Here is a 22,688-nt window from a genome sequence, read left to right as displayed (position 1 = left end):
ACCAGTGACTGTTCTTCCTTGTTGACTCTTCTGTGACACCTGGTAGCCTAAATTTTCTCCTACATTTCCAATTACTCCTTTTCCTTGTCATCTTCCTCTTTTCACCCTTAGGAGGAACCACAGGGTATTTCCTAATGTTGTTTTCAGACCCCTTTTTCTCCTCTCCCAAGGACAGGTCATTTCCTGTCCTTCCATTACTTTAACTACCACTGGTAACTGCTAAATCCCCCATCTCCCACCACAAGCGCTTTGTTCTTTGTTAATTCTACCTTTACAAATGTCTATTTCAAGTCTCGGATATTCCACCTGTACCTCAAATTTAACATGTCCAAAACCAATCATAATCTTAGCTTTTATATCAGTTCTGTCTGATTTTCCTCCTGCGAGTCCAACCACCCCTGGCTCCAGCCTCCAGCTTCCATGCCTCATCAATAAGCTACCAGACTCTCCATTCAGCTTCTGGACATACCGTGATTCCCCCAAAATAAGACCTAGCCAGACAATCGGCTCTAATGCGTCTTTTGGAGCAAAAATTAATATAAGACTTGGTCTTATTTTACTATAAGACCCAGTTTATATAATATAATATAATATAATATAATATAATGTAATATAATACCGGGTCTTATATTAATTTTTGCTCCAAAAGACGCAGTAGAGCTGATTCTCTGGCTAGGTCTTATTTTCGGGGAAACGGTAGATCTCTCGCTGTCCTCGCTACCCATTTTCGCGGCTCCCCTCTCATCACAAGACGCATCACCCCCGGCCTAGACAACTGTAATGTCTTCTTACGTCTCTGCCAAGCCTTCCTTGGTCCAGAGCAGCCTGTGCAACATGGCAGAGGACGTTCTAAAGCTCAAGTCCAACCTTATTCATCTGTCCAAAAACTTTTGGCCTCCAACTTCCTCCTGAATAATATACAAAATTTCTTAGCCTGGCTTTCAAAGCCTATTGGACATGACTCAATATATCTTTTCAAACTTACTGCCTACCACCTAGTACCCAGATACAACCTATTTCACTGCTCTAAATTTCATATTTTATTTTTAATAAAATGCCACCACCTATTTCAAAGAATCAGGATTAGAAGAGTGTTAAAAGAAATGAATAGGAAACGTTTTGTATGACAAAGTACTATTCAAATATAAGGTCTATGAACCTAGACACAGATCTTACATCCTTCATAAAAATTAACTCAAAATTGATCACAGACCTAAATGTAAAACACAAAACTATAAAACTCCTAGATGATAACATAGGAGAAAATCTAGATGAACTTGGGCATGGCAATAACTTTTTAAATATAACACCAAAGGCATGATTCACAAAAGCATCGATAAGCTGGACTTCATTAAAATTACAAATTTCTGCTCAGCAGAAGACAACGTTAAGAGAATGAGAAGATAAGCTGGAGGCTGGGAGAAAATACATGCAAAAGACACACCTGATAAAGGACTGTTATCCAAAATACAGAAAGAACTCTTAAAACTCAACAATAAGAAAACAAACAACCCAATTAAAATATGGGCCCAAAATCACAACAGACACCTCATCAAAGAGGACATACAGATGGCAATAAGAATATAAAAAGATGTGACACATCGGATGTTGTGAGGGAAATGCAAATGAAAGCAACAATGATACCACCACACACCGATGGCATCAGAATGGCCAAAATCTAGCACACTGACAACACCAAGTGCTGACAAAGACGTAGAGCATTGGGGACTCCCATTCGTCTGCTGGTGGGAATGCAAAATGGCACAGCCACTTTGGAAGACAGTTCAGCAGTTTCTTACAAAACTAAACATACTCTAACCATACGATCCAGCAATTGTGTCCCATGGTATTTACCCAAAGGAGTTGAAAATAACGCCCACACAAAAACCTGCACACCAGTGTTTACAGAAGCTTTACTCATAATTGCCCAAACTTGGGAGCGACCAAGATGTCCTTCAGTGGCGAATGGATAAACTGTGGTCCATGCAGACAATGGAACATGAGTCAGAGCTAACAAGGAATGAGCTATCAAGCCATGAAAAGACATGGAGGAACCTTAAATACATATTACGAAGTGAGAAAAGCCATCTGAAAAGGCTACAGACTACCTAGTACAAACCATAAGACATTCTGGAAAAGGCAAAAACTATGGAGACAGTAAAAAGATCAGTCGTTTCCAGGGGCTGGGGGTGAGGGAAGTGACCAATAGGTGGAGCACGGAGGATGTTTAGCGCAATGAAAATACTCTATATGATACTATCAAGGGGCACACATGTCATTATACATTTGTCAAAACCCACAGAATACACATGGCCTTGATGTAAACTATGGACTCTGGGTAATGCTGATGTGTCAGTGTCAGTTCATTATCTGAAACAAATGTCCCATCCGGTGGGCATGTTGACGATGGGGGAGGCTGTGCACGTGTGGGGTGGGAGGCATATGCGAAATCTCTGTACCTTCTGCTCACTATTGTAAGATTGCCTTTTGTGTATCTGTCTTGATCCTGGGTTCCCCAGGCCTTTCTGACTATAAACTACTTGAAGGAATGATATCTCATTCATCTTTTCAGTCCTAGCATATGACAGTACTTAGAGCATGGTGGATGTGTAACAAATATATGGTGACTAAATTAATAGCCAGTGCTTAATAAAAATTTGTAAAAACTGAGCTAATAGTTGACTAAGTCAATGGTAGGTCAATACAAGTTTCAACAAGAAGATATAAAGTCCCCAAAGAGCAGAGGAAATATTTTTTTCTGAATAACAAAGAGTACTTATACCTAGACCTGATAGTATATTAATAGATTTTTTTCTGTTCTTTTTAAGATAGGAAGACATATTCTGAAACTTACAGCTGCCAATATGAATTGAAATAAATTTCAAGTTGGTGACTGCCAATAAAATCAATTCAACTAGCCAGTTTATCCATTTTACCAAGCAGGTCGTCCAGTAAAGGTACCTGACCACAATACAGATTAATTTGAGATTTTTCTAATAAATACTGAAAACATTTATTCCATAGTGGTTCGATGGAGTTTAAAGAAGTTATACAAGCCCTAAGAAATGAAGTGTCCAAAGAGAGATTCCACTAGTAAATACAACCTTTAGCATATTTCAATTATGCTTAATATACATGCAAATAGGGCTTAAGAGGCAAGGTGCAACTCAATATTGCTCTTCTTTTCTTTTTAGGAAAAAGAAAGTCAGTACCAAATCAAATTAATGATATTATAAACTACTACATTCTCTCTCCTGGGACTGGGCAAGCACCTAAATACATGAACGGCAAAACAGAACCTAATACATAAATGTCTATGGGGATTCACAGTAATTTACTTACTAATATTCTCACAGGATATCTTTTATGGATCTCACAGGTAAGACAATTAAAAACTGTGGTCACTGACACCAAAGACCATGGACAGCAAATTCAGAACAGTAATAAATAATACTGTTGAAGAAGTCCGAAAACTGAAGGACTTAAAGATACTGATGAAGTTAAGGCATGTTTCATCAAGAATATCACATTCAATCTAGTTTAAGTTACTATTTTCTCCTGGTGAAGAAAATAAATATTTTAAATATAGTCGAATGAACAAGTCACAAATTGTCCACCATAAGCCTTATGCATTCTAACAGTTCTCCATTTCTTTAAAACCAAGCTTTTCAAACATTTTTCTCTTTAGCACCCCTAATACATGAGAATACATCTAGCAACAAGCATAAAATTTCCTTCACATCTCAAATTTAACTAAAACTTCAGGTAGATTTTTGCATTCGACTCCATACCATAATTATATTTCTCTTGATATAAAAAGACTCTTTTCTCCCTAAATCTTTAGGAAAACTATCACTCTGGGAAGGTGTGTTGTGTTTATTCTGTTGCTGTGAGTAGACCTTGGTCCATGGCCTGTCATATAGCTACTAAGAGTCTATTTGGGGTTGGTGTAGGGTGGGGGGAATCGAGTTCTACTTATTTTAGAAGCAAAACAGTAACACTGGAAAGGAGTGATGAGAACAAAGCACCAGGGCCCTTGACAGGGCCAGACCCCAGCATAGGCTTGTCTGTCTGTGTGACCAAGGCCAACCCAGCACCCTGGACCAGCCTTTGCACCTGAAAAGAGAATATGGACAACCGGGCAGGGGCAAGTCTTCCATGAGGATTGAGGGGAGGCAAGTTGGCCCTGGGTCCCTCTGGACTAGGCACAAAAGGACCAGAGTACCCCGAGCTGGCTCTGTACCTGGGACAAAGCCAAGTTCTGCAGAGGAAGCTATGGTGCTCTCTTTAACGATCTGACCTCAGCCATGTTGAGTTTAGGCAATCTTTCATCATGCTTTAAGGTAAAGCCAAAGCTTAGAAATCTACCCTGTACTACGCAATTCGTGCTATGTAAGAATTTCTGAACACAGGATTTTATAGCCACACTGAACATAATACCTTTGCTTTGTATCGTAATAAATACACTTTCTACTTAACACAGGGAATATTATACTTAATTTCAATGTAGTTTAGCTTATTTCATCAAGATTACTATTGAACGTACATCTTGAAAGAAACTAGAAAATCTAGTTTATTGTCTCCTGCCAAATGTACGTCCTTTATTGGTCAGTAAAAACCATGAGCTCCTAAATTCCACTTTTACTTACTATTTTTAAAGCTGAGGACATATTATTACTTAGAGACAATTTCATCTAACTTATTTAAAGCGACTCTGTAGACGCTGTGTAATAAGGTCACACAGGCAGCCCCAGTTTCCAGGTCCTCGGTATAGCAGACACAACCCTCAGCATGTTACTTACCACTTTTCCACAACACCAAGGCTATTACCTCGTTTAACAGTTGGAAAAAAATGAGACTTAGAAAGGAGAAAACTTGTTTAAACACATTCAGAATGCTGCTCTTGTTTTTAAGTAAGGTCATACAGCTATTCAACACTCAAATCCAGACCTGAATCCTAACCTGAACTTGTAATACTCATCTTATACTCCCTTCAGAATATTCTACTATTACTACATTTATATTTTCATGTTACACTGTAAAATCCTTGGGTGGAAGATGTTAAACATATCTTCTGACTCAAATACTAAATTATGTTCAGTATGATTTCCAATTAATTTTGGGCACCTAGTGTCTTTGAAATGGAAAAAAATCTGTATGAAACAAATATATTGTACACCTCAAGTAAACATAATATGTGGTTAACCTGAACACCCCAGTCCCACACCAGGCTCCATAACAAAGAGGTCCCCACACTGAAAGCAGGGCTACTGCAGGGCGCTCACTAATTGGCTCCCTGGTAGCCAAACGTACAAACACACTTCCTAGGAACCTACCAGGCGAGGAATGGGGACACAGAGTATATAACATAGCTCCATGACTCCCACTAGAAAAGAAATGGTAAAATTACTAAGTTAGTAAAGAGCTAATAAGAGTATACCATCACTATTTATAAAATCTTCCTTCAAAACGCATTTCACAATTTTTTTTAATAAGATTTCTTGCTATTTACTAAAACAACTGTCTCTCTACTCATTCCCCAACTTAGAAAATCGTGTTCAATGGTTAAGAACAAGCCTCTTCCTTAAAGAAGTGATTCCCAATTTCTAGCAAACTGTTCCTTTACTGTTCATGCTCAACACGGTTCATTCTGTCTGGACTATAGGGCATTGCTCACATATTCCTCTCCCTGGCTTGTGTGGCTACCAGCCCTCTATGAATCTCATCTTCCACCCACCCACCCCAGCCCCAGGAGAGCTTTACATACATGTCTACTAAAACAACTTTAAAACACTGACAATTTGCATTAAATTTTTCTCTTAGGCCAAGCTGACTCAGATAATTGCTACTTAAGTGGTATTGGCACTTTTGTCAGAAAGAGTTCTAAGCTTAAAAAATATATAAAAAACATAAAAACACTTTTTATTTGATGTATAATACATTTAATGTATAATATTTATGTACTATCATATTAGTATTTATATGTTTATAATTTATATGTTTATAATTATTATATAATAATATAGTACTATATTTAAGACATCAAATCAAAGAGCAGTAATTTATCCTTAAAATATAAGTTCAAGGAAACAAATGTCAAATGTCTGGATCCAAACATTCTTAGAAATGCGTATAAGGAAAATAATTTCATAATCAAATTAATTGCTTTATTTTCTATCAGCACCAGTTATTTGAAACACCCTGGCCACAGGTAACACTACCCCCATACATTAAGTAGAAACAGCACCTGTTTTTCAAAAGTTAAAGCTTTATTGTTCTGAAAAAAAGTAATGTGGTCATAGTGGCCCAAAAGAAAACGTTCTAAACCTAGAAGTCGGAGGGCTGGGAAAACGGTGTATACAGAAGTATGGGCTAAGTATAAAAGACACAGAAGTTATTCTCTTACTACCTAACAAAAGGGGTCCAACGGGGACAAGATTTGGTAAAGCCAAATCCACTGGAAAGAAATACATGTGGTAATTACAGTGCTCAGGAGAACACACTTTAAATGCATTAAATCCATAAACAGTTAACAGAAATTTGCATTTTTGTGTTCAAAGATGCCCAGGTGTGTTTCAGTGTTCAAAACCAAACTCTCAAGAACTGTTACTGAGCGGATATGAACTTGCTTGTCTGGACCAACTAAAAACACATAATTCCTATTCTCTGAAGCAAACTCTAAAATAAACAAGATAGCATCTCATTAAAAACAAAAACACAAAACTCAAACCTCTCCATTAAGACTAAACTGCCAAGTTGGATTCAAAGACTTATAGACCTGACATTGCTGTAACACAGTTTTTACAACGCTGTGTTTCATTAGATTTAGATACAGATTGAAGACACATCATTGGAATAATGCTGTTTCTTCTCCTTTACCATTCCCCTCTTCCCTCCTCCTCACACACACACAAAAGCAGAATGGTTGAGCTGTTTATTTTAGCCCAGAAATATATCTTAGCGATGTTCTCTTCTTTTCCATCCTCACTGCCACGTGAGCTCCATCCGCCCTCACCTCAGCAATCCCTAACTCCCTAACCAGTTTTCCTGCCCCAAGTCCATCTCTGCACCCGCTCCACTCCTGTCCCCAGGAGATCCCCCAAGCTACAGCGCTATCTGTGTAAGATTTCACTTTGATCATATTACAATCCAATTTAAAAATCTTTCATGGTCCCCAATGCCTATACAATGTCCAGTCCTTAGCATGGAATTCAGACCTAATAATTACATGCCTGTTCCTATGAGCTCTAAGAGCAGGACTTACATCTTCATAACCTGTGATTCCATGTATACAGTAAATATTCCAAAAATAATGAAAATGAAAATATCACTTGATCATCAGATCTGAAATTTGGGGGAAAATATCACTTTGACGGACTGGAGTAGCCACCCTGAGGAGGCAACGGGATGAATGAGGAGACACGCACGGACTTTCTGTATAGTCTCAACCTTTAGAGTGCACCATGTTTATAATAAAGGTTTGCTGACTGTAGTTTTCTGAACCCAAACTCAATTCATACCTTCGACAATTTCAAATTTACACAGGAAATAACTAGACCAAATACTTGAAGTTGAGAATATCAGGTTTCAGACTTGAAAGCACCCTAGGAGCATGACTGGAGGGACCTGTGCATATTATGTAAAAACCAAACTGGTGAAGTAGTCTCCTCACTGGCCTGGATCCTGACAGTTTTACCGCAGATAAGGAAAATAACATCAACTTGGAACAGGCAATTTTAGCCAACAGGCTAGAGATGAAAAAATAAACAGAACAATAAATTTCCAAAGCAATTTAGAATCATGTAATTTGTGTCTTTCTGACGTATTGTTCTCAAAATACACACCTTCATTAGTGACAATTAACAAAGGTTATTAAGCTACATGTAACAAGCTTCCTACCTTGTTGGTTTTATAAAAAAAATAAACCTCTCAAATTCTATCTTAAAAGTTAAACCAAAAAATTCACATGTTGATTTACAAAAATTAGCGCACGGGGGTTACTGGAATATAATCTTAATACTTTCCTGTCAGAAACCTCAAGAGGCCTTACATACGCTATCTTGTATTTGATCATATCATAGCAACCTGTTCCCTTTAACTACTGGACTCGCTATGTGCTATCCTGTGTCCAGTGCCTAAGAGCTCGTTAATTACTTAAACTATATCTCCTTAGGTCTTGTTAATTACCCGTCTCCTGTCTCAGAGGACCTTGTTAATAACTTGTACAGTCTCTCTAAAGAGGTCCTAACAACACATTAAAATTAAAGATGCTTTTCTTTTAGCACCTGTCAAGTGCTGTAAATTGAGAAATTTTCACATCAGTTTATTAGCCGACAGTAGTTTTTGTTGATTTTTTTTGGCTTGTTTTCCTTCTCTCATAGAATCTCTCTTATCTCAATCTCTGAGCTCAAAATAATAATAATAACTTAGCAAAGTTTGTCTTTTTTTGTTTTCAATTTTGAAGTCTATAAATATCGATTTGCATTAGTGACTTAGCAAAAGGATGGCATGGTTGGTATCTGCAAATTAACCCACTGGGAGATGTACCAATTAATGAGAGCTATCATAATGAGTATTAGGATGACAAAGGGTAAAAAAGTTTCAAGTAGTAGCTGGGGAATTAAGCATAAAGTTCTAGTTAGTGTTAAGGGAACTAATCACATTGCATATTTCATGTTCCCAGTCGTTGTTTTATTGGATACATTCTGTAAATCCCTGGGCACTAATGGATTAATGGATCTAAAAATCATCTCAAAAGTTTTGTTTTCAACCTCGTAAACGAGGCTACAAGTTTTCAGTTGTGTAAAAGATTTACAGCCTGCCACGAAAACCAGGCAAATTATCTCTATTACTGGACAAATATGAACAAAAAATAAATATTGCTATTAAAATAAACCTTATGCATGTTAAGGTTTATTATGCCAAAGACAGAGCTTTAAAGTTATACACAAGGAGCGTTATAAAATTGAAGGTTTTAAAACTAAGAATAGGATCTTTTCTTTAGGATCATTTGTCTACTGTAACTTTAAAAATTAAAATGTAAGCCTACAGTGAACAGTTTATCATGTTTTCATAGACATGTTATACAACTTTATAATAATAGTTACATACTTCTAAGTCTATGATGATTTTTTGATTTGTGAAAATTAGAAACACATTTAAATATAGATTCTAGGTAACCAATTTTTGTAGCTTCTAAGAAAAGTATGATACAACCACAGACAGGAATTAACTAGTGAAGGAAAGTAAGGGGGGAGGAAGGAAAGGGAAGAGGGAAGTAGGCCAACCTGATTCTAAAAGTAAAAGGTAGACTGTCACGCAAAATTATAAAGTACTGGTGATAAACAGGAGGTCTTGATCTTAGACACTATTTCTGTACTGCTCTAAAAAATAACTGTTTGGCCTAAGTTCATCAACTAAGAAGGAGACGGGTTCTTCCATATCAAAAACTGCAAATGGAAGTATTAGGTTGGTGCAAAAGTAATTGTGGTTTTTGCAATTATTTTTAACCTTTTAGACGGCAGTTATTTTTGCACCAACCTAATAAATGCATATATGCACTAATAAAATCAATAATACTAAGAATATTATAAAACATATACTATTAAGTTATAATAGAGCAACTACAAGTTTGCTACGTGGTACTCACAACTACAGTGAGGTAGGAAATAACAACGCCTAGGTGCTACCTGAATTCTGAGAAACAATTCATCCACAGATGCCACAAATATTTAATGACATTTCTGCTTGCTCTTCAGTGCCTACTATAATTGAGATGTTTCTTAGCTATTTGACCAAACCTCATACTCCTCTCCACACCCCCGTTTCCGTCAAGCTGATCTTCTTACCGTCTCCTCCACCTTAGTTAGGGCCCCATAAGGAAAGCTAGGATAACTCAGTTGTCTATTCGACTATGAGGTGACAAACACAACTCCTCATTCCTATTCACCACTAAGTACTTACTGAACTCTTATGAAGTGCATGATTTAATTTACATCAGCAATTTTTAAACCTGTCTGAGAATCAGTGGGAAGATTTTAAAACGCCTATTTTTATTTCAGGCCCATTCACTAATAATGATTCTAATTCATCTGAGGTAGGTCCCAACAACAAACTGTGGTCTATGAAACTCCCCAGGAGCCACTGATGCTCAGAACTGAACACGTGCACAGAGCCAGGTGCTGTGGAGCACCCACGAAAGGCGATCCAGCACAACTATTAAGACACTTACACAGCTTAGTAAGGAGCACTAAGACCTAGACACAGTAAAGATCATACGGCAATTGGGATCTTCTGTGTCGGCAGAAATCTAAAGAAGGGGAACGCCACGTTACTAATCAAGAAAGAATTAAAGAGCTTTTAGCATGGAGGATAGACAGGCTTAGGACATCAGGAGAGTTAAGAGTGCATTCCACCACTGAGCCAAGGAAAGGAGATGGCAGGGCTTACGAGGTCCTCAGGGTACAGAAGTGAAGTAAGGAAATTAACTTAGAACGGAGAGATGAGGAATAGTAAAATAAAAGTTGTACAGTTAAGAAAAGCCTAAAATGCAGTAAGCCTTGAAAAACAGAAAGAAGAGTTTGGATTCAGTGTTGCAAATCGGTGTTCTTAAACTCTTTTGAACTAGGCTTTCTTAAACAGAACAACTTAATTATTTATTAAGTACTAAATAATAATGCTAAGTGCTATAATAAGTAAATGCAAAATTTGCAGTAACTTAATACTCTGAGAATTTGTCATTCAGACAAGGTTAGGAGGCGTTCTACATGCATTCAGAGACCAAGGTTGTTCCTACCTTATAGGTTTTGCCATTCTCAAAGATCTCCATTCAGCTAGTGCAGGGTTCAGCAAACTATTTTTGTAGAAGGCCAAAAAATAAATATTTTTGGCTTAGCAGGCCCTACAGTCTTTACTACTCGATTAACACAGAAGTGGCCATACGCAAATGGACAGGCTGTGCTCCAATAAAGTGTTATTTACAACAATGGGCAGCAAGCCAGATTTGGCCCCCATCTTATTTGCCAGCCCCCGGTCTCGGGTCTGGAGGAAGAGAGGCAGTACGGAGGACCGCGCAGGTTTTCATGGACCAGACCCAGAAGTGGTACAGATCTCATCTATTAACTCTACAATAAGCCAGAACTTGGTCACCTGGTCCCCAACGAACTAGGGGTTTAGCTGTCTCTGTTTAAAACAAAACAAAAAAAGCAAATCTGGTTTGGTAAACATATCCACCCGTTTCCACTTTCCAATGGTAAAGAACAGGCTGTGAACAAATGATTGAAAATGATATAACAAACACCTTGGTATATTTGTTTCTGGAAAATTATATACTGCTGATACTGGGAGATGAAAGAGCCTAAGAGCAACTGCAGGGAAAAGCATTTCCAAAAGCCCTGTTCTTTGCTGAAGTAACGCGACAGAAAGCCTAAGTCATTTCCTCTGTCAGTTTTGTGTAAGACTATGGGATTTATTCCAAGAACAGAAGCAAAATGCAGTCTCTTTTTGATTTACAAGGTGATTTCTTCAGGTGGATTTTACTGACACTAAGAAATAAAAACTCGGGGCGGCTGGATGGCTCAGTTGGTTAGAGTGCAAGCTCTTAACAGGGTTGCCAGTTCGATTCCCACATGGGCCAGTGAGCTGCGCCCCCCCACAACTAGATTAAAGACAACGAACTGCCGCTGAGCTTCCGGAGGGGCAGCCGGATGGCTCAGTTGGTTAGAGCGTGAGCTCTTAAGAACAAGGTTGCGGGTTCAATTCCTGCATGGGATGGTGGGCTGCGCCCCCGGCAACTAGAGATTGAAAGCGGCAGCCAGACTTGGAGCTGAGCTGCGCCCTCCACAACTAGATTGAAAGACAACGGCTTGGAGCTGATGGGCCCTGGGGAAACACACAATTCCCCAATATTCCCCCCCAAAAAAGAAAAACTCAAACTTCTAAGAAAGTTTTCCTTGGTACTTTAAACATTTTTGGCATAAAGCAAATCATACACGATTCGCTCAGAGGCTAACAATATGGTTCCCATATACCTGCACGCACAGGTGAGCCAATTCACTCACAAGAACAAAATCCAGTTGCACAGCTATGTATCTTAGCCTTGACTTTGTTCAGCATCCTCTTTGGGGCATGAGAGTCCAGGCAACTCTTCAGAGAGATCTACTTAGCACCACTGGAAAAAATAACTCACAGCACGTGTCCCAGTGATGAGTCTGCGGCTTCAAAGGTGCATTTGGTTCAGATGCTAATGTGAGAAATCTAAAATGTCTCATCTAACTGAGGGATGATACTGGGAGAAAAACAGGAATATGTGTTATGGAAAGCCAAAGCTACCTCTACTCTATCCTCCCAAATTCCACCCAAGATAAAGCTGCTTTTCAGAAATCTGAACTGCACTCTCTTCCTAGATCTATTTTTACTCAAGCCTTTTGGAATATACTATTAGTACAGCTCCCCTTTTTGCAAATGTTTTAAATTTACCACAAAGATAGTTTTGACACAAAAAGGAAGAGTAACTTCCCAGGAATTGACAAATGTTTCTGTCTTCATATCTGGCATCTCACAGAAAAAGAAGATGAAAGAATGTGAAGTAAAAGTCTTAGAAATTAAATACCTACTTTTTGTTTACATACCATACTTGCAATCATTTTATACATATGTCATGAAACAGCTCTAATTGTAATAGAAAAGGCATTACTATTGAAGTTACCCAAAATGAACCCTAAATCTGGTAAAATGCCACATTCACTTTTAAAATCTGTGGCAGTCCATGGAAATAGCCCAAATATAGGGTAATTAAAGGTTTGAGGATACCTATTTTTCCATATGTTGCCATAATTTAAAACCACTATTTTCCTACCATTTCCCATTTTTCTTGCTTTTCTTTGACTCTAAAATTATATAAATTACCCAATCTCTAAGTTATCTCAGACAGTTGTTTACAACAATCTTCTTCAACAAAAGTTCAGTAAAGGAGGGAACAAAGCAAATGTATTTCTATTTACCCTGTCATTTAGGACTTCATGCAATATGTGTATGAAACATATCTGTAAAAAACCAAAGTAAAATATCTGAGAACAACACATCAAAACTATGGACTCTTAAATAAAATATTAATGCCATATGATAAAAATTTCTTTGCAGAATAATCTATAAAGGAAACTGACCAATACTTTCTAAAGCCACAGCAAATACCCACTTATTGCTAAAACAAAAGAAATACACACTTCCCTTTGAAAAGTTTAAACGCATATTTTAATGTGTCATTAGAAAACTAGAGGAGAGGTGAGAGAGCACAGCCTAAAAGAGTGATTGTTAATATTATATTTTCTGTTTATAGTGGGACCAAAGAAAAGCACTGTTTTTGAATAAAATATGACAAAACAGTACATAAAACATAACAGCAGCCACCGTTTATGGGTTCCCTATTTGGGACCTGGCTTTGCACCATATACTTTATCATTTATCGTCACCCAATCCTACCAAGTAGGTATTATTTCCCTTGTTTCAAAGATGGAGATGCTGAGTTTTATAGAGATCATAGAGCTAGTAAGCCAAGAGTCCCACTCAGGTCTTCACACTATTCATTATTGTCTCGAGGAAAAACTATGTTACATAGCAAACATTCTTCCATGCTCTTCTGTGGTTAACTGCTTAAGATCGCAATAAATTCATCCTGTTCTTTGCTTGAGGTTTCCTTAATTAGTTATTCCATCGTTCACTTCTGCAAAATCCATAATCTTAAATGCATATAGCTCCAACTTGTACTAAGAAATATGAAAAGTACCACTACATACATAACTGAGAACTCAGTTTCTGAAAACCTAATCTTTATCATGATAGTGATTATTTCTATGACTATAAATCACCATATAAATATTCTTTGATGTGTTTATAGTACCCACAAGGGTCACTGAATTCCAATAAACATTCACAAATAAAACTACTTCTAAATAGCCATTTGATAAGGATAATTAACACCTATTATAAAAACCATTACTACTTAAGTCAGTATTTCTTTTTTTTTTTTTTAAGTCAGTATTTCTTAAAAAACAGCCCATGGGCTGTGACTGGTCCATTAACCCTCTCCATATAGCCCATCAACTAATTCTTGGAAAATAATACATAGAAACACAACATATAACCTAAATTTCTGGCTTGAATTAATACCCACTGGTGATTCACTCTCACAATGTCTCATCAAAAGCTATGCCATTCTCGCCCTAAGTTTCGGTGAGTTTCTGGCTCACACAAGTAGAAACAGACTAGGGTAGGGATTCACAATCTTTCATCCTTCTAAGATAAAAAGTTCAAATCCAAAAACGTATGCAACATTGCCTGGCACCATAATACATTATAAAAATAGAATTTTTTTTTCAAGTAAAATAAAAGGAATTTAGAATACTCAAACATTTAAAAGGAACATTTGATACTTTAAAGTACAATATTTTTCAAAACAGCACAGCCTCCCCCAAGTTAAGCTTACCTTGAAGGTGGCATTATATTTGAAGCCCTGAATTTTGTTGTAAACGGATTAGTTGACTCATAATCAAAATAGTCCTGACGATTTTCACTAAACGCATTAGGTGATTTCAAGTCACAAGGGCTATCCGATGCCCCATTGTTAAGTTTATCAGATCTTCTGCTATCTTTTTTCCCAGTCACTCTTTCAAACAGGCTAACTTTCTCCCTTTTCTCTCTTTTATTTTCTTTTCTTGCTTCAACTGATTTTGAAAATAAATTCATGCTGCTGTCCCATGATTCACTGCTTTCTTCAAATGGATTTTTCTTCCTTGGCAGTGTCGCAAATTTTTGGGGTAATGAAGCAGTCACATTTGTAAATGGGTCATTTTGTCTTCCGAGAGATGATTCACCTTCATCCACGCCGCTGTCAGGTTGGTACATTTTAGAAGTATCAAAGCTTAATGTTCTTCTGTGTGGAGATTTGAGACTTGCTGCAAACAATTTTGTAGTTAGTACATAATCAGTGACACATTACATCACACAATTTGACACATACTGTGTGCATACTGTTGCTTTTAGAATGAGAGCAATTAGCTATTTAAAGATAGTAACCTTTAAAATAATCAAAGAAAATCCTAAAATGCTAAGGTATAGCAGCCTGAAGCATACAGGCTAACAGCAATTAGTATATCGCAAGACAATCAGTAATTTACTCCACTCAGAAAGAAACAATCACATAAACAAACTATAATGTCAAAACCAGAAGTTCTGCTTGGCATGGCAGTGCTATAAATTCTCAGACTGTTTTTTCATCATTAGCATTAAATTTACTTTCTTACTTCTGAACATAAAAGGCTTTTTCCTAGGAGCTTTCTGATTATATGGAATATTCATTTATGATGCAGGCTTTCAAGACAGGAAAAACAGCAGTAAAAAAAGAAGCCAGGCCATGAAAAGTGACTGGGACTTATTTTTATTATCATAACATAAATACAATACTGAATGCAGATAAGCTCTGCCTTTAATAAACTTACCAATTTTGAGTACAGTAGGTACTCAGTAAAATATTGGACCACTAAATTTAGAAAATACTACCAAGAAACTAATTTTTATTTTCTAATTTTAGAAGTTATGCTTTAAAAATAAAAGGGTATTTCAGGCCAGTAAGGATACAATTAGAAAGAATGTGTCACTTACCACTTTCCGGAACTGCTCCAAAGGAATCTATCTGGCGTCCGAGAAGATGCGTTTGACCGATAGTGCCAGACTTCAGTTTCTCAGAAGATATGTGGGCCCCACTTAAATCAGACATTGAATGTGCTGAAGAGAGTCGCTGAGGACCCAAAAGGAAAGGCTTTTTTGGTTTGGATTTCATCTGCATTTCACCACTTGAAAATTCAGAATTGGCATCAGGCATGTGAGAACTTGGAATGATTGCAGAAGACGTATCAGAAAAGGTCCCATCATTTTTTCTACCTTTCATCTTATCTTTTAATTTTGCAAAAGGAGATCTTGTTTTGTCCTTCATGGATAAGTCAAACATACTTGCTGTCATATTGTTCCTCATGAATTGAATATTGACCTTTATCTCACCCCTGTTTTTGGCTCTTTTTCCTTGTTTGGATTCTAATCTAAACCACCTTTAAAGAGAAGGAAAAACTGGGTTGTAACATGTAATGAAGAGAGAATATCAAGCTTTGTTATACGCAAATAGCTTTTTGGGGAAAGCTACTGTACTTCAAGGCAATCTTAAGCAGTGAAAGAGAATCTGTCAGCCAGAGTACTTCTGGTTTTACTCACTGTTTAATTTTTAAAAACTTATCACTGTCTCCTTGATGTGCCCTATACTGAAAAAACAGGTCTTTAGTGAGTTTGAAAAGGATTTTTAGATAACCTTTTCTTTCATGATTTGAAAATTATGCATCATCAAAAACTCTTACCAATGCGAGTTATTACGTTTCCTTCTGGGAGAAGTGTTATAAATGGCCTAAAAACATTTTTTTGTTAAACAACAATGAGGTACAGACTCTGAAAGAATTCATCAATCAATACAAACTATTTTTGAGCATATTCCTTAATGATAATCACATTTTTAATAAAATAAATATTTAGCCCCATCCCAAAATATTTCTTCTGTAAAAACTATTAAAAGAATTTGTTAATATTGGAGGTCACTAGATATAGTTTGCTTATCATGAAAATTGCTTATGACATAATTTTGATTAATGTAAAAGGGGTCAAAGCCTTTTCCTATAAAAAATATGCAAAATGAATAAAATGCAGAACGTGACAAAGAGGAACAAATCTTACAGTTTTAAAGAAAAAAGAAAGCTAAAATGCTTTCTGTTAGAATCTACTTGCTTCATTTACTATTGCTACTGTGACAATACTGAATAAAAATTATTTTAACTGGAGCCAAATCTTATGCTTTTATAGTCCCTTCATTGTATGACATTGACCACTGTTATAAAATGATGTATAAAAACCAAAGTTTATTTTGCTTTTGTTTATAGTTATTTTATCCATGAGAATGTCTTCAGTTGTCAGTGTCACAAGTGGTCATTCTATAGGGCCTAGAAATCAAGCCTAGAAGAGAGTTTCTACAATGTGTTTACATTACTTAACCATGAAGCATAATATCCATTCCTGCAGACAGATTATCTAAACATAGCTTTATCAAGTATAAAAATTATCTTAGCTACAAAGGAACTCTTATCTAATTTTATGTAAGTTCTTTCTCTCATTGTTAGCAACAGGATGTGCCAGAAGAAGGTACATTTACTATACATCATGTGGAGGACTGGTTCACAGGTCATTCCGGGCAGGAGAGAAAACTGGCACGCAACACACACCAGCTACATCTTAGCAAGAAACACCCAAGAGAAATACGTTCTTGATCAATATGGAGCAATTCAATCAACTAAGATCTAGCTGCATCAAAACAAACAATTTTTTTAAAAAGAATATTTTACAATAGAAAGCATTAACCTGAGGACATAACCTGAGAAAATCTCTTATCTGAGGCAAAGGGTGAAATCTGAAGGCACAGAGACTAGAAATGACAGCAATAAACTTTGTGGAACAGAGAACCTTGAACAACCTAAAACTGAGCACTCAAAAAGTCTAGAAATGAAATGAGGATATATACCCAGTTATTAACTTAGTTTTGGAATGCAGTATGAAATTTGAAGTTACAGTGTACAGAGCCATTTTTTTCGATGGGTGAGAAATACTTCTAATGGATGGTACTTGAGAAAAAACTCTGTAACATCTCAGGCTTTCCAGAAAATAGGTGAATACACTTTTTAAGAACTGTACCAAAAACAAAACAAAGCAAAAAAACCCAAGCATGGAACATTTCCATGCATACAACAAAGCAAAGCAAATCCAAGAAAAAAATAAACAATAACCCAATAAATAGAAGGGGGTGAGGGTAATCAAATTCATAGAATTTTAGAAATAAGACCAAATAAGTGATCTACTTTAACCTCCTTATTTCATAGATGAGGAAATTGAAGCAGAGAATAAGTAACTTCCCAATGTCAGATTAAAGTCAATAAAGAAAATGTCCAAAGTTGATGAATAACATCGGCACAAAAACAGAAGTCCTTTCATATCTGATGAACCATATATGTCAATAAGATTAATCGCATAGCTGATCATATATTACATAAATAACACTGTATTTATCAGGAGACATGACAGCCAAAGAGGAAGACGATGCACATTTCTATTGCTAGAGTATAAGCTACATAAAGTTAGTTTGCCTTGCACTAGATAAATGTTTATTGAATTATTATTTCTAGAACTGCATTCTTAAAACAACCACGCTGTAATATACCGTGCACGCACACTGCATTGTTTTGTTTTTTTGGTAGGGAACACTAAAGATTGAGCTTGAAAGAATGAAGCAAGTCAGGGTTTGAATACAATCTGTAAATGTAAATACAATATTTTCCATTCTGCCCCCACCAAAAAAAAAACTTGTGAAGAACTTCAACAAATATACTAATTTAACATATAGGCATGACAAATAACCTTCGCTGCTTTATTTTGAAAATGATATAACAAGGAAGTCTTATTGAGACCTTCAAAAAGCATCCCAGAGATAAGAAGTGTTTTCCCAGGCTTCAAAAAGATAACATGAAGACACAGCATTTGGGACTTAGTGGATTAATGCTGATTTTTTTCACCCCTTGAGTGTTGGTTTTAAACTGTGTATGGCCTCTGTTCAATTTTTAGTGGGCACAGGTCCATGTTCAAAAACCACCACACATGTGGGAACTATTCCCAAGCAATTGGTGCTGTGTGGTCAGAAATAGGACAAGATTGGCAGTAAGGGTGCCAGAGGCCAGGACGCAGGTGCACTGCAGAGGAGCACACAAAAGTCCTAAAATCTGCATGTGTTTGAGTCATACCTAACTCTAGGGACTCTGATTGTTATTACTTTTCATGAGTATTTAAAAAAAAAAAAATCAACATCACCCACTTCTGTTATAAAAAAAAAATCAAATAGATATTACATAGCAGCATGAACAATTTTACCATTCTATTATTAAACGTATTATTTCCTTAAATCTCGTGCCAGAACCAACCCAGACACCCATTAAAGTGGGAGATACAGAAGTTCTCTTTCTATGCCCCACTCAAAGGATTCAGGCTCAGAACCCTTTTTCCCTTCTCCTTAAAAGAAAAGAAAAAAAAAGTCATTTAATGTTAAGGTATAAAAATAAGTAATAGTTTTAGCTGTCACACTTCTCCTATCATGACACAACTGGAAGACAAGCTGTAAATACTTGTCTTCAGTGTCAAGAGTAAAAAGTGTCACACCCAGCAGTTTCATGGGACTTCTAAATCAGCTGGTAACCTTCATCACTCACTTGAGTTTTCTAAAAAGCACTTGGGAATCTGCTGACAAGGTTCAGCCATGTGCAGAATATTAAATATCTTTCTTGCAATACACCGGTGGCTCAAATCTGTGTCTTGCTGTGCCACATGTACAGCTGTGCTGGAAAAGGAAACTATTAAATATATTAAAAAACCAGAAATATTAGCAATAAAGATATCTCATCAAATATGTGGTCCCCATTTATCCACAAAGAAAGAAAACGTGAGGGATTTAATAACATATGAAAATCACTTTGCATGCAATAACCTCGCAGCCCTGTTGATAACATTTTAAAGCATTTCCCTCCCCAAACGTTCTACGCAATTTTATATAGTAGCCAATAGAGAATTTCCACAAGGAGACTACAGTATTATTGTTTACAGCTAAATGTATTGTAATTGTGATGCTGCTGAAGATAAGGAGTAAAGGAAGAAGAAACTTGAAAATCTTATTTCATCCTCAGAATCTCTGGGTTCACAGGTAGGCCTACTTTTACTTGGAAAATTTACATTTCAGAGAAGGCCTATAATACATCCTTCATTAACATGGAAAGTACTGTAAATGCAGTATGAAATTTGAAGTTACAGTGTACTTACAAGTGTACATTCAAAGTACTTAGAATATTATATAGTGCCATCCAAAATTGGTAATTTGAAACAAATTATTTGATAATTATCCACTTTTCAATTTAATTCTGATGAACTCCTCAGAGGAAACTGAAAGCTAGTTTGTAGTTATCAAACAGTTTTATAAAAATCATTGATATATAGTCAACTTTACACTTTTTAAAACTTTTTTCTCTCCTTTTTTCTTAAAATATTTTCACCTCTTTAACTAGTCTCAGTATTTACCATTGTTCATCTACCATCCCTGGTATGTCTCTCTCTACCCTTTTACCCTACACATATTAAACCTTAGGTAAAGATCTGATTCAAAACCTTTTTAAAATAAAAATAAAAACTCCAATCAAGAGAAACTTGCAGGAAGACAGATATGAATAGAAAAGAACAAGAAATGGTTGTTTTAAAATACAAGAAATCAACATAAACTTCAAGAAAGTTATCATTATAGAAAAGTTTCTAAAGGGGTAAATAAATTTCAGTTATGACCGAAAGAAACACCAAAGTTATTCTGGAAATTTGAATTCCTCTTATAAATTCCACCTATATTTTTTTCTCTTATTAATTCCATCAATTAAAATTATGTTCTCTCAGACTAGAAACATATTATAAGTTTAAAGAAAGGGTGAATACACCTATCTCTGAAAATATACTATTTTTCAACTTAAGACATAATATCTTAGTGTTAAGTTATATTATGGCTTTATTAAATTAGAATATATCTATACGAAACTTGAAAGTCATAATAAAAAGGTCATGTTTTCCTTGAAGACATCATTAAATCATTTCATCACAAGAGTTTAATCACTGTTTCAATATGACAGCATTTAATGTGGTCTAAACACACTGGCTATACAGAACTAATTCTGAAGTAATACACCAGCTCCAATATATTGTAAATTCAAAGGAAAATGTTAGTGTGTTCAAGGTGAGGATGTCTGTTCATACTTTTAAAACTTTTTTCTTTGAACAGCTTTAGACTCCATCAAGATGTACTGACCCTGAAAAATGGTTGAGCTCAAATAAAGGCCAACTGTGTTTATGATGCTAAAAGGAAATACTGAGTTCTAAATTTGACTATTTTTTGAGAGCTTCAGAGTTACACACACACACACACAAACACACACACACACGGATTATATTGGCAGACTTAGTTTTCTGCTATTTCATCTCCTGGAAAACTGTAATGTTTAAAGATCATAAGAAATTACACACGTTTTAGTTGGTCAACACTGTGATCCAATCCTCATATAAGTAGAAAACGATGTTAATTTACTTAAAATCCCGTGCAAAATATTCAATTACATAAGATGATTACCTCAAACCACTGAGAGTAAGGAATTATTAATGACTCCATTTAAAAAATATTTCTTCACAAGGGCTATTTTTACTTCCGATTCACGCAAATGATGGTGCTTAAAACTGGGTCATATTTCAGTCCAAAAACCAACGCCCCAGGTATACAAAAAACTTCCAAGAACAGAAAATCCATAGAGAAGATATCGTTAGACTCCCCCAAATTCAAAATAAATTATACAACTTACTCTGTTTTCCTTCTTTGTTTGTCCTCAAAGATGTCATTGAGATTGATTGCCACCTGCCCTAAAAACTTATCCAGACCCACCAGGGACCTGTGCATAACTATCAGGAAAAGAATGTATTTCTCTGGATTCCCCTGCATGAGCAATCCAGGTAGCTCGAAGGAGGCCTCCTCCTTCCAGACTGGCTCAAGGGTTTTCTCAGCGACAGAGGTGGAGTACTTTTCCTTGCCCAGCTGAATTATGGTGTATGTGTCATTGGTGCCACTTTTGCCTTTTGGCTTAAGATCTTTGGCTTGAAGCACTGTGACCTGCACGTGGGTTGGAAACCACTTTTGGGCTTGCTCGGACAGCATCATTCTGTCCTTTTTCTCTGCCCCGAGTTCCCAAGCGCAGGCAGCGCCCCTCCGGCAGGGAGAGCCTAAAGCCGAATCACTGCATCCTAAGGGCACTTAACAGAGCCAGGCAAACTGACAGCTGCCCAGCTTCCCCGTGGCTGATGTCAAAGCGCCTCAACGGGGCAGCTCGGGGACATGGCTGCCCTGGGGTGGGCCCCTTTCCTCAGGAGCAGCACAGGGGCCCACCATCACCTGGCCGCGCCGTCTCGGCCCCTGCGCGGACCCCCGCCTCGCGTCCGCACCTTCACGCTCCGCCGGCCCTCGGGACAAGCCCTCGGCGGCGGCGGGCGGCTCCCCGGCCTACCGGCCGCTCAGGCCTGGCCGCCAGGGCTCGGGCGGAGGGCTGCGGAGGTGGCAGGGCGCCCCCTCCCTGCAGGCTACAGCTCGCTCGCCCCAATTCGCAGCCCCCGGCCCCCCGCCCGCCTCCTCTCGGCCGGGCCGCCCTCGCCGCCTCCGTGCCTCCCGCCCGCCTCACGCTAGCCCGCGGGGCCTGGCCTGGGCTCCTCCTCCCGACCCCGGTAATACGAACCGCCGGCGGCTCGCGCGGCCTCGCTCGCTCTCGCAAACCTCTCCCTCCTCCTCCTCCTCCTCCTCCTCCTCCCTCTTGCCTCAGCTCCGCCTCTCGGGCGGGGGCGGGGGCGGGGGCGGGTCGCCTGGGGGTGGAGTGGGACGTGGGGCAGGGAAGCCGGCCGCTCTGGCGCCAGCAGGCCGCGGGCTGCCGGGCGGCGGGCACCTGGCTCGGCCTCGCCCGGCCCGCAGCTCCTAGCACCGGGCGGGCGGTGGC

General features: G+C 37.7%; 1 protein-coding gene across 1 annotated transcript in view; it reads right to left on the bottom strand.

Annotated features, from left to right (window-relative positions):
- The window catches only part of RAB11FIP2 (RAB11 family interacting protein 2), a 39,217-nt gene extending 16,993 nt beyond the window's left edge, over positions 1 to 22,224 (bottom strand). The window contains exons 1-3 of the mRNA XM_033130913.1: positions 21,513 to 22,224; positions 15,658 to 16,100; positions 14,483 to 14,951 (exon numbers count right to left, since the gene is read on the bottom strand). Of these exons, the coding sequence (XP_032986804.1) occupies positions 14,483 to 14,951; positions 15,658 to 16,100; positions 21,513 to 21,865 (1,265 nt within the window). The 5' untranslated portion in view covers positions 21,866 to 22,224. The remainder of the gene's footprint in view (positions 1 to 14,482; positions 14,952 to 15,657; positions 16,101 to 21,512) is intronic.
- Between the last annotated feature and the right edge of the window lie 464 nt (positions 22,225 to 22,688).

This window comes from Rhinolophus ferrumequinum, chromosome 16 (assembly GCF_004115265.2).
Source record: "Rhinolophus ferrumequinum isolate MPI-CBG mRhiFer1 chromosome 16, mRhiFer1_v1.p, whole genome shotgun sequence".
NCBI lineage: Eukaryota > Metazoa > Chordata > Mammalia > Chiroptera > Rhinolophidae > Rhinolophus > Rhinolophus ferrumequinum.
Note: the sequence above shows the minus strand (reverse complement) of the source record. Positions and strands in the feature narration are given on the sequence as shown.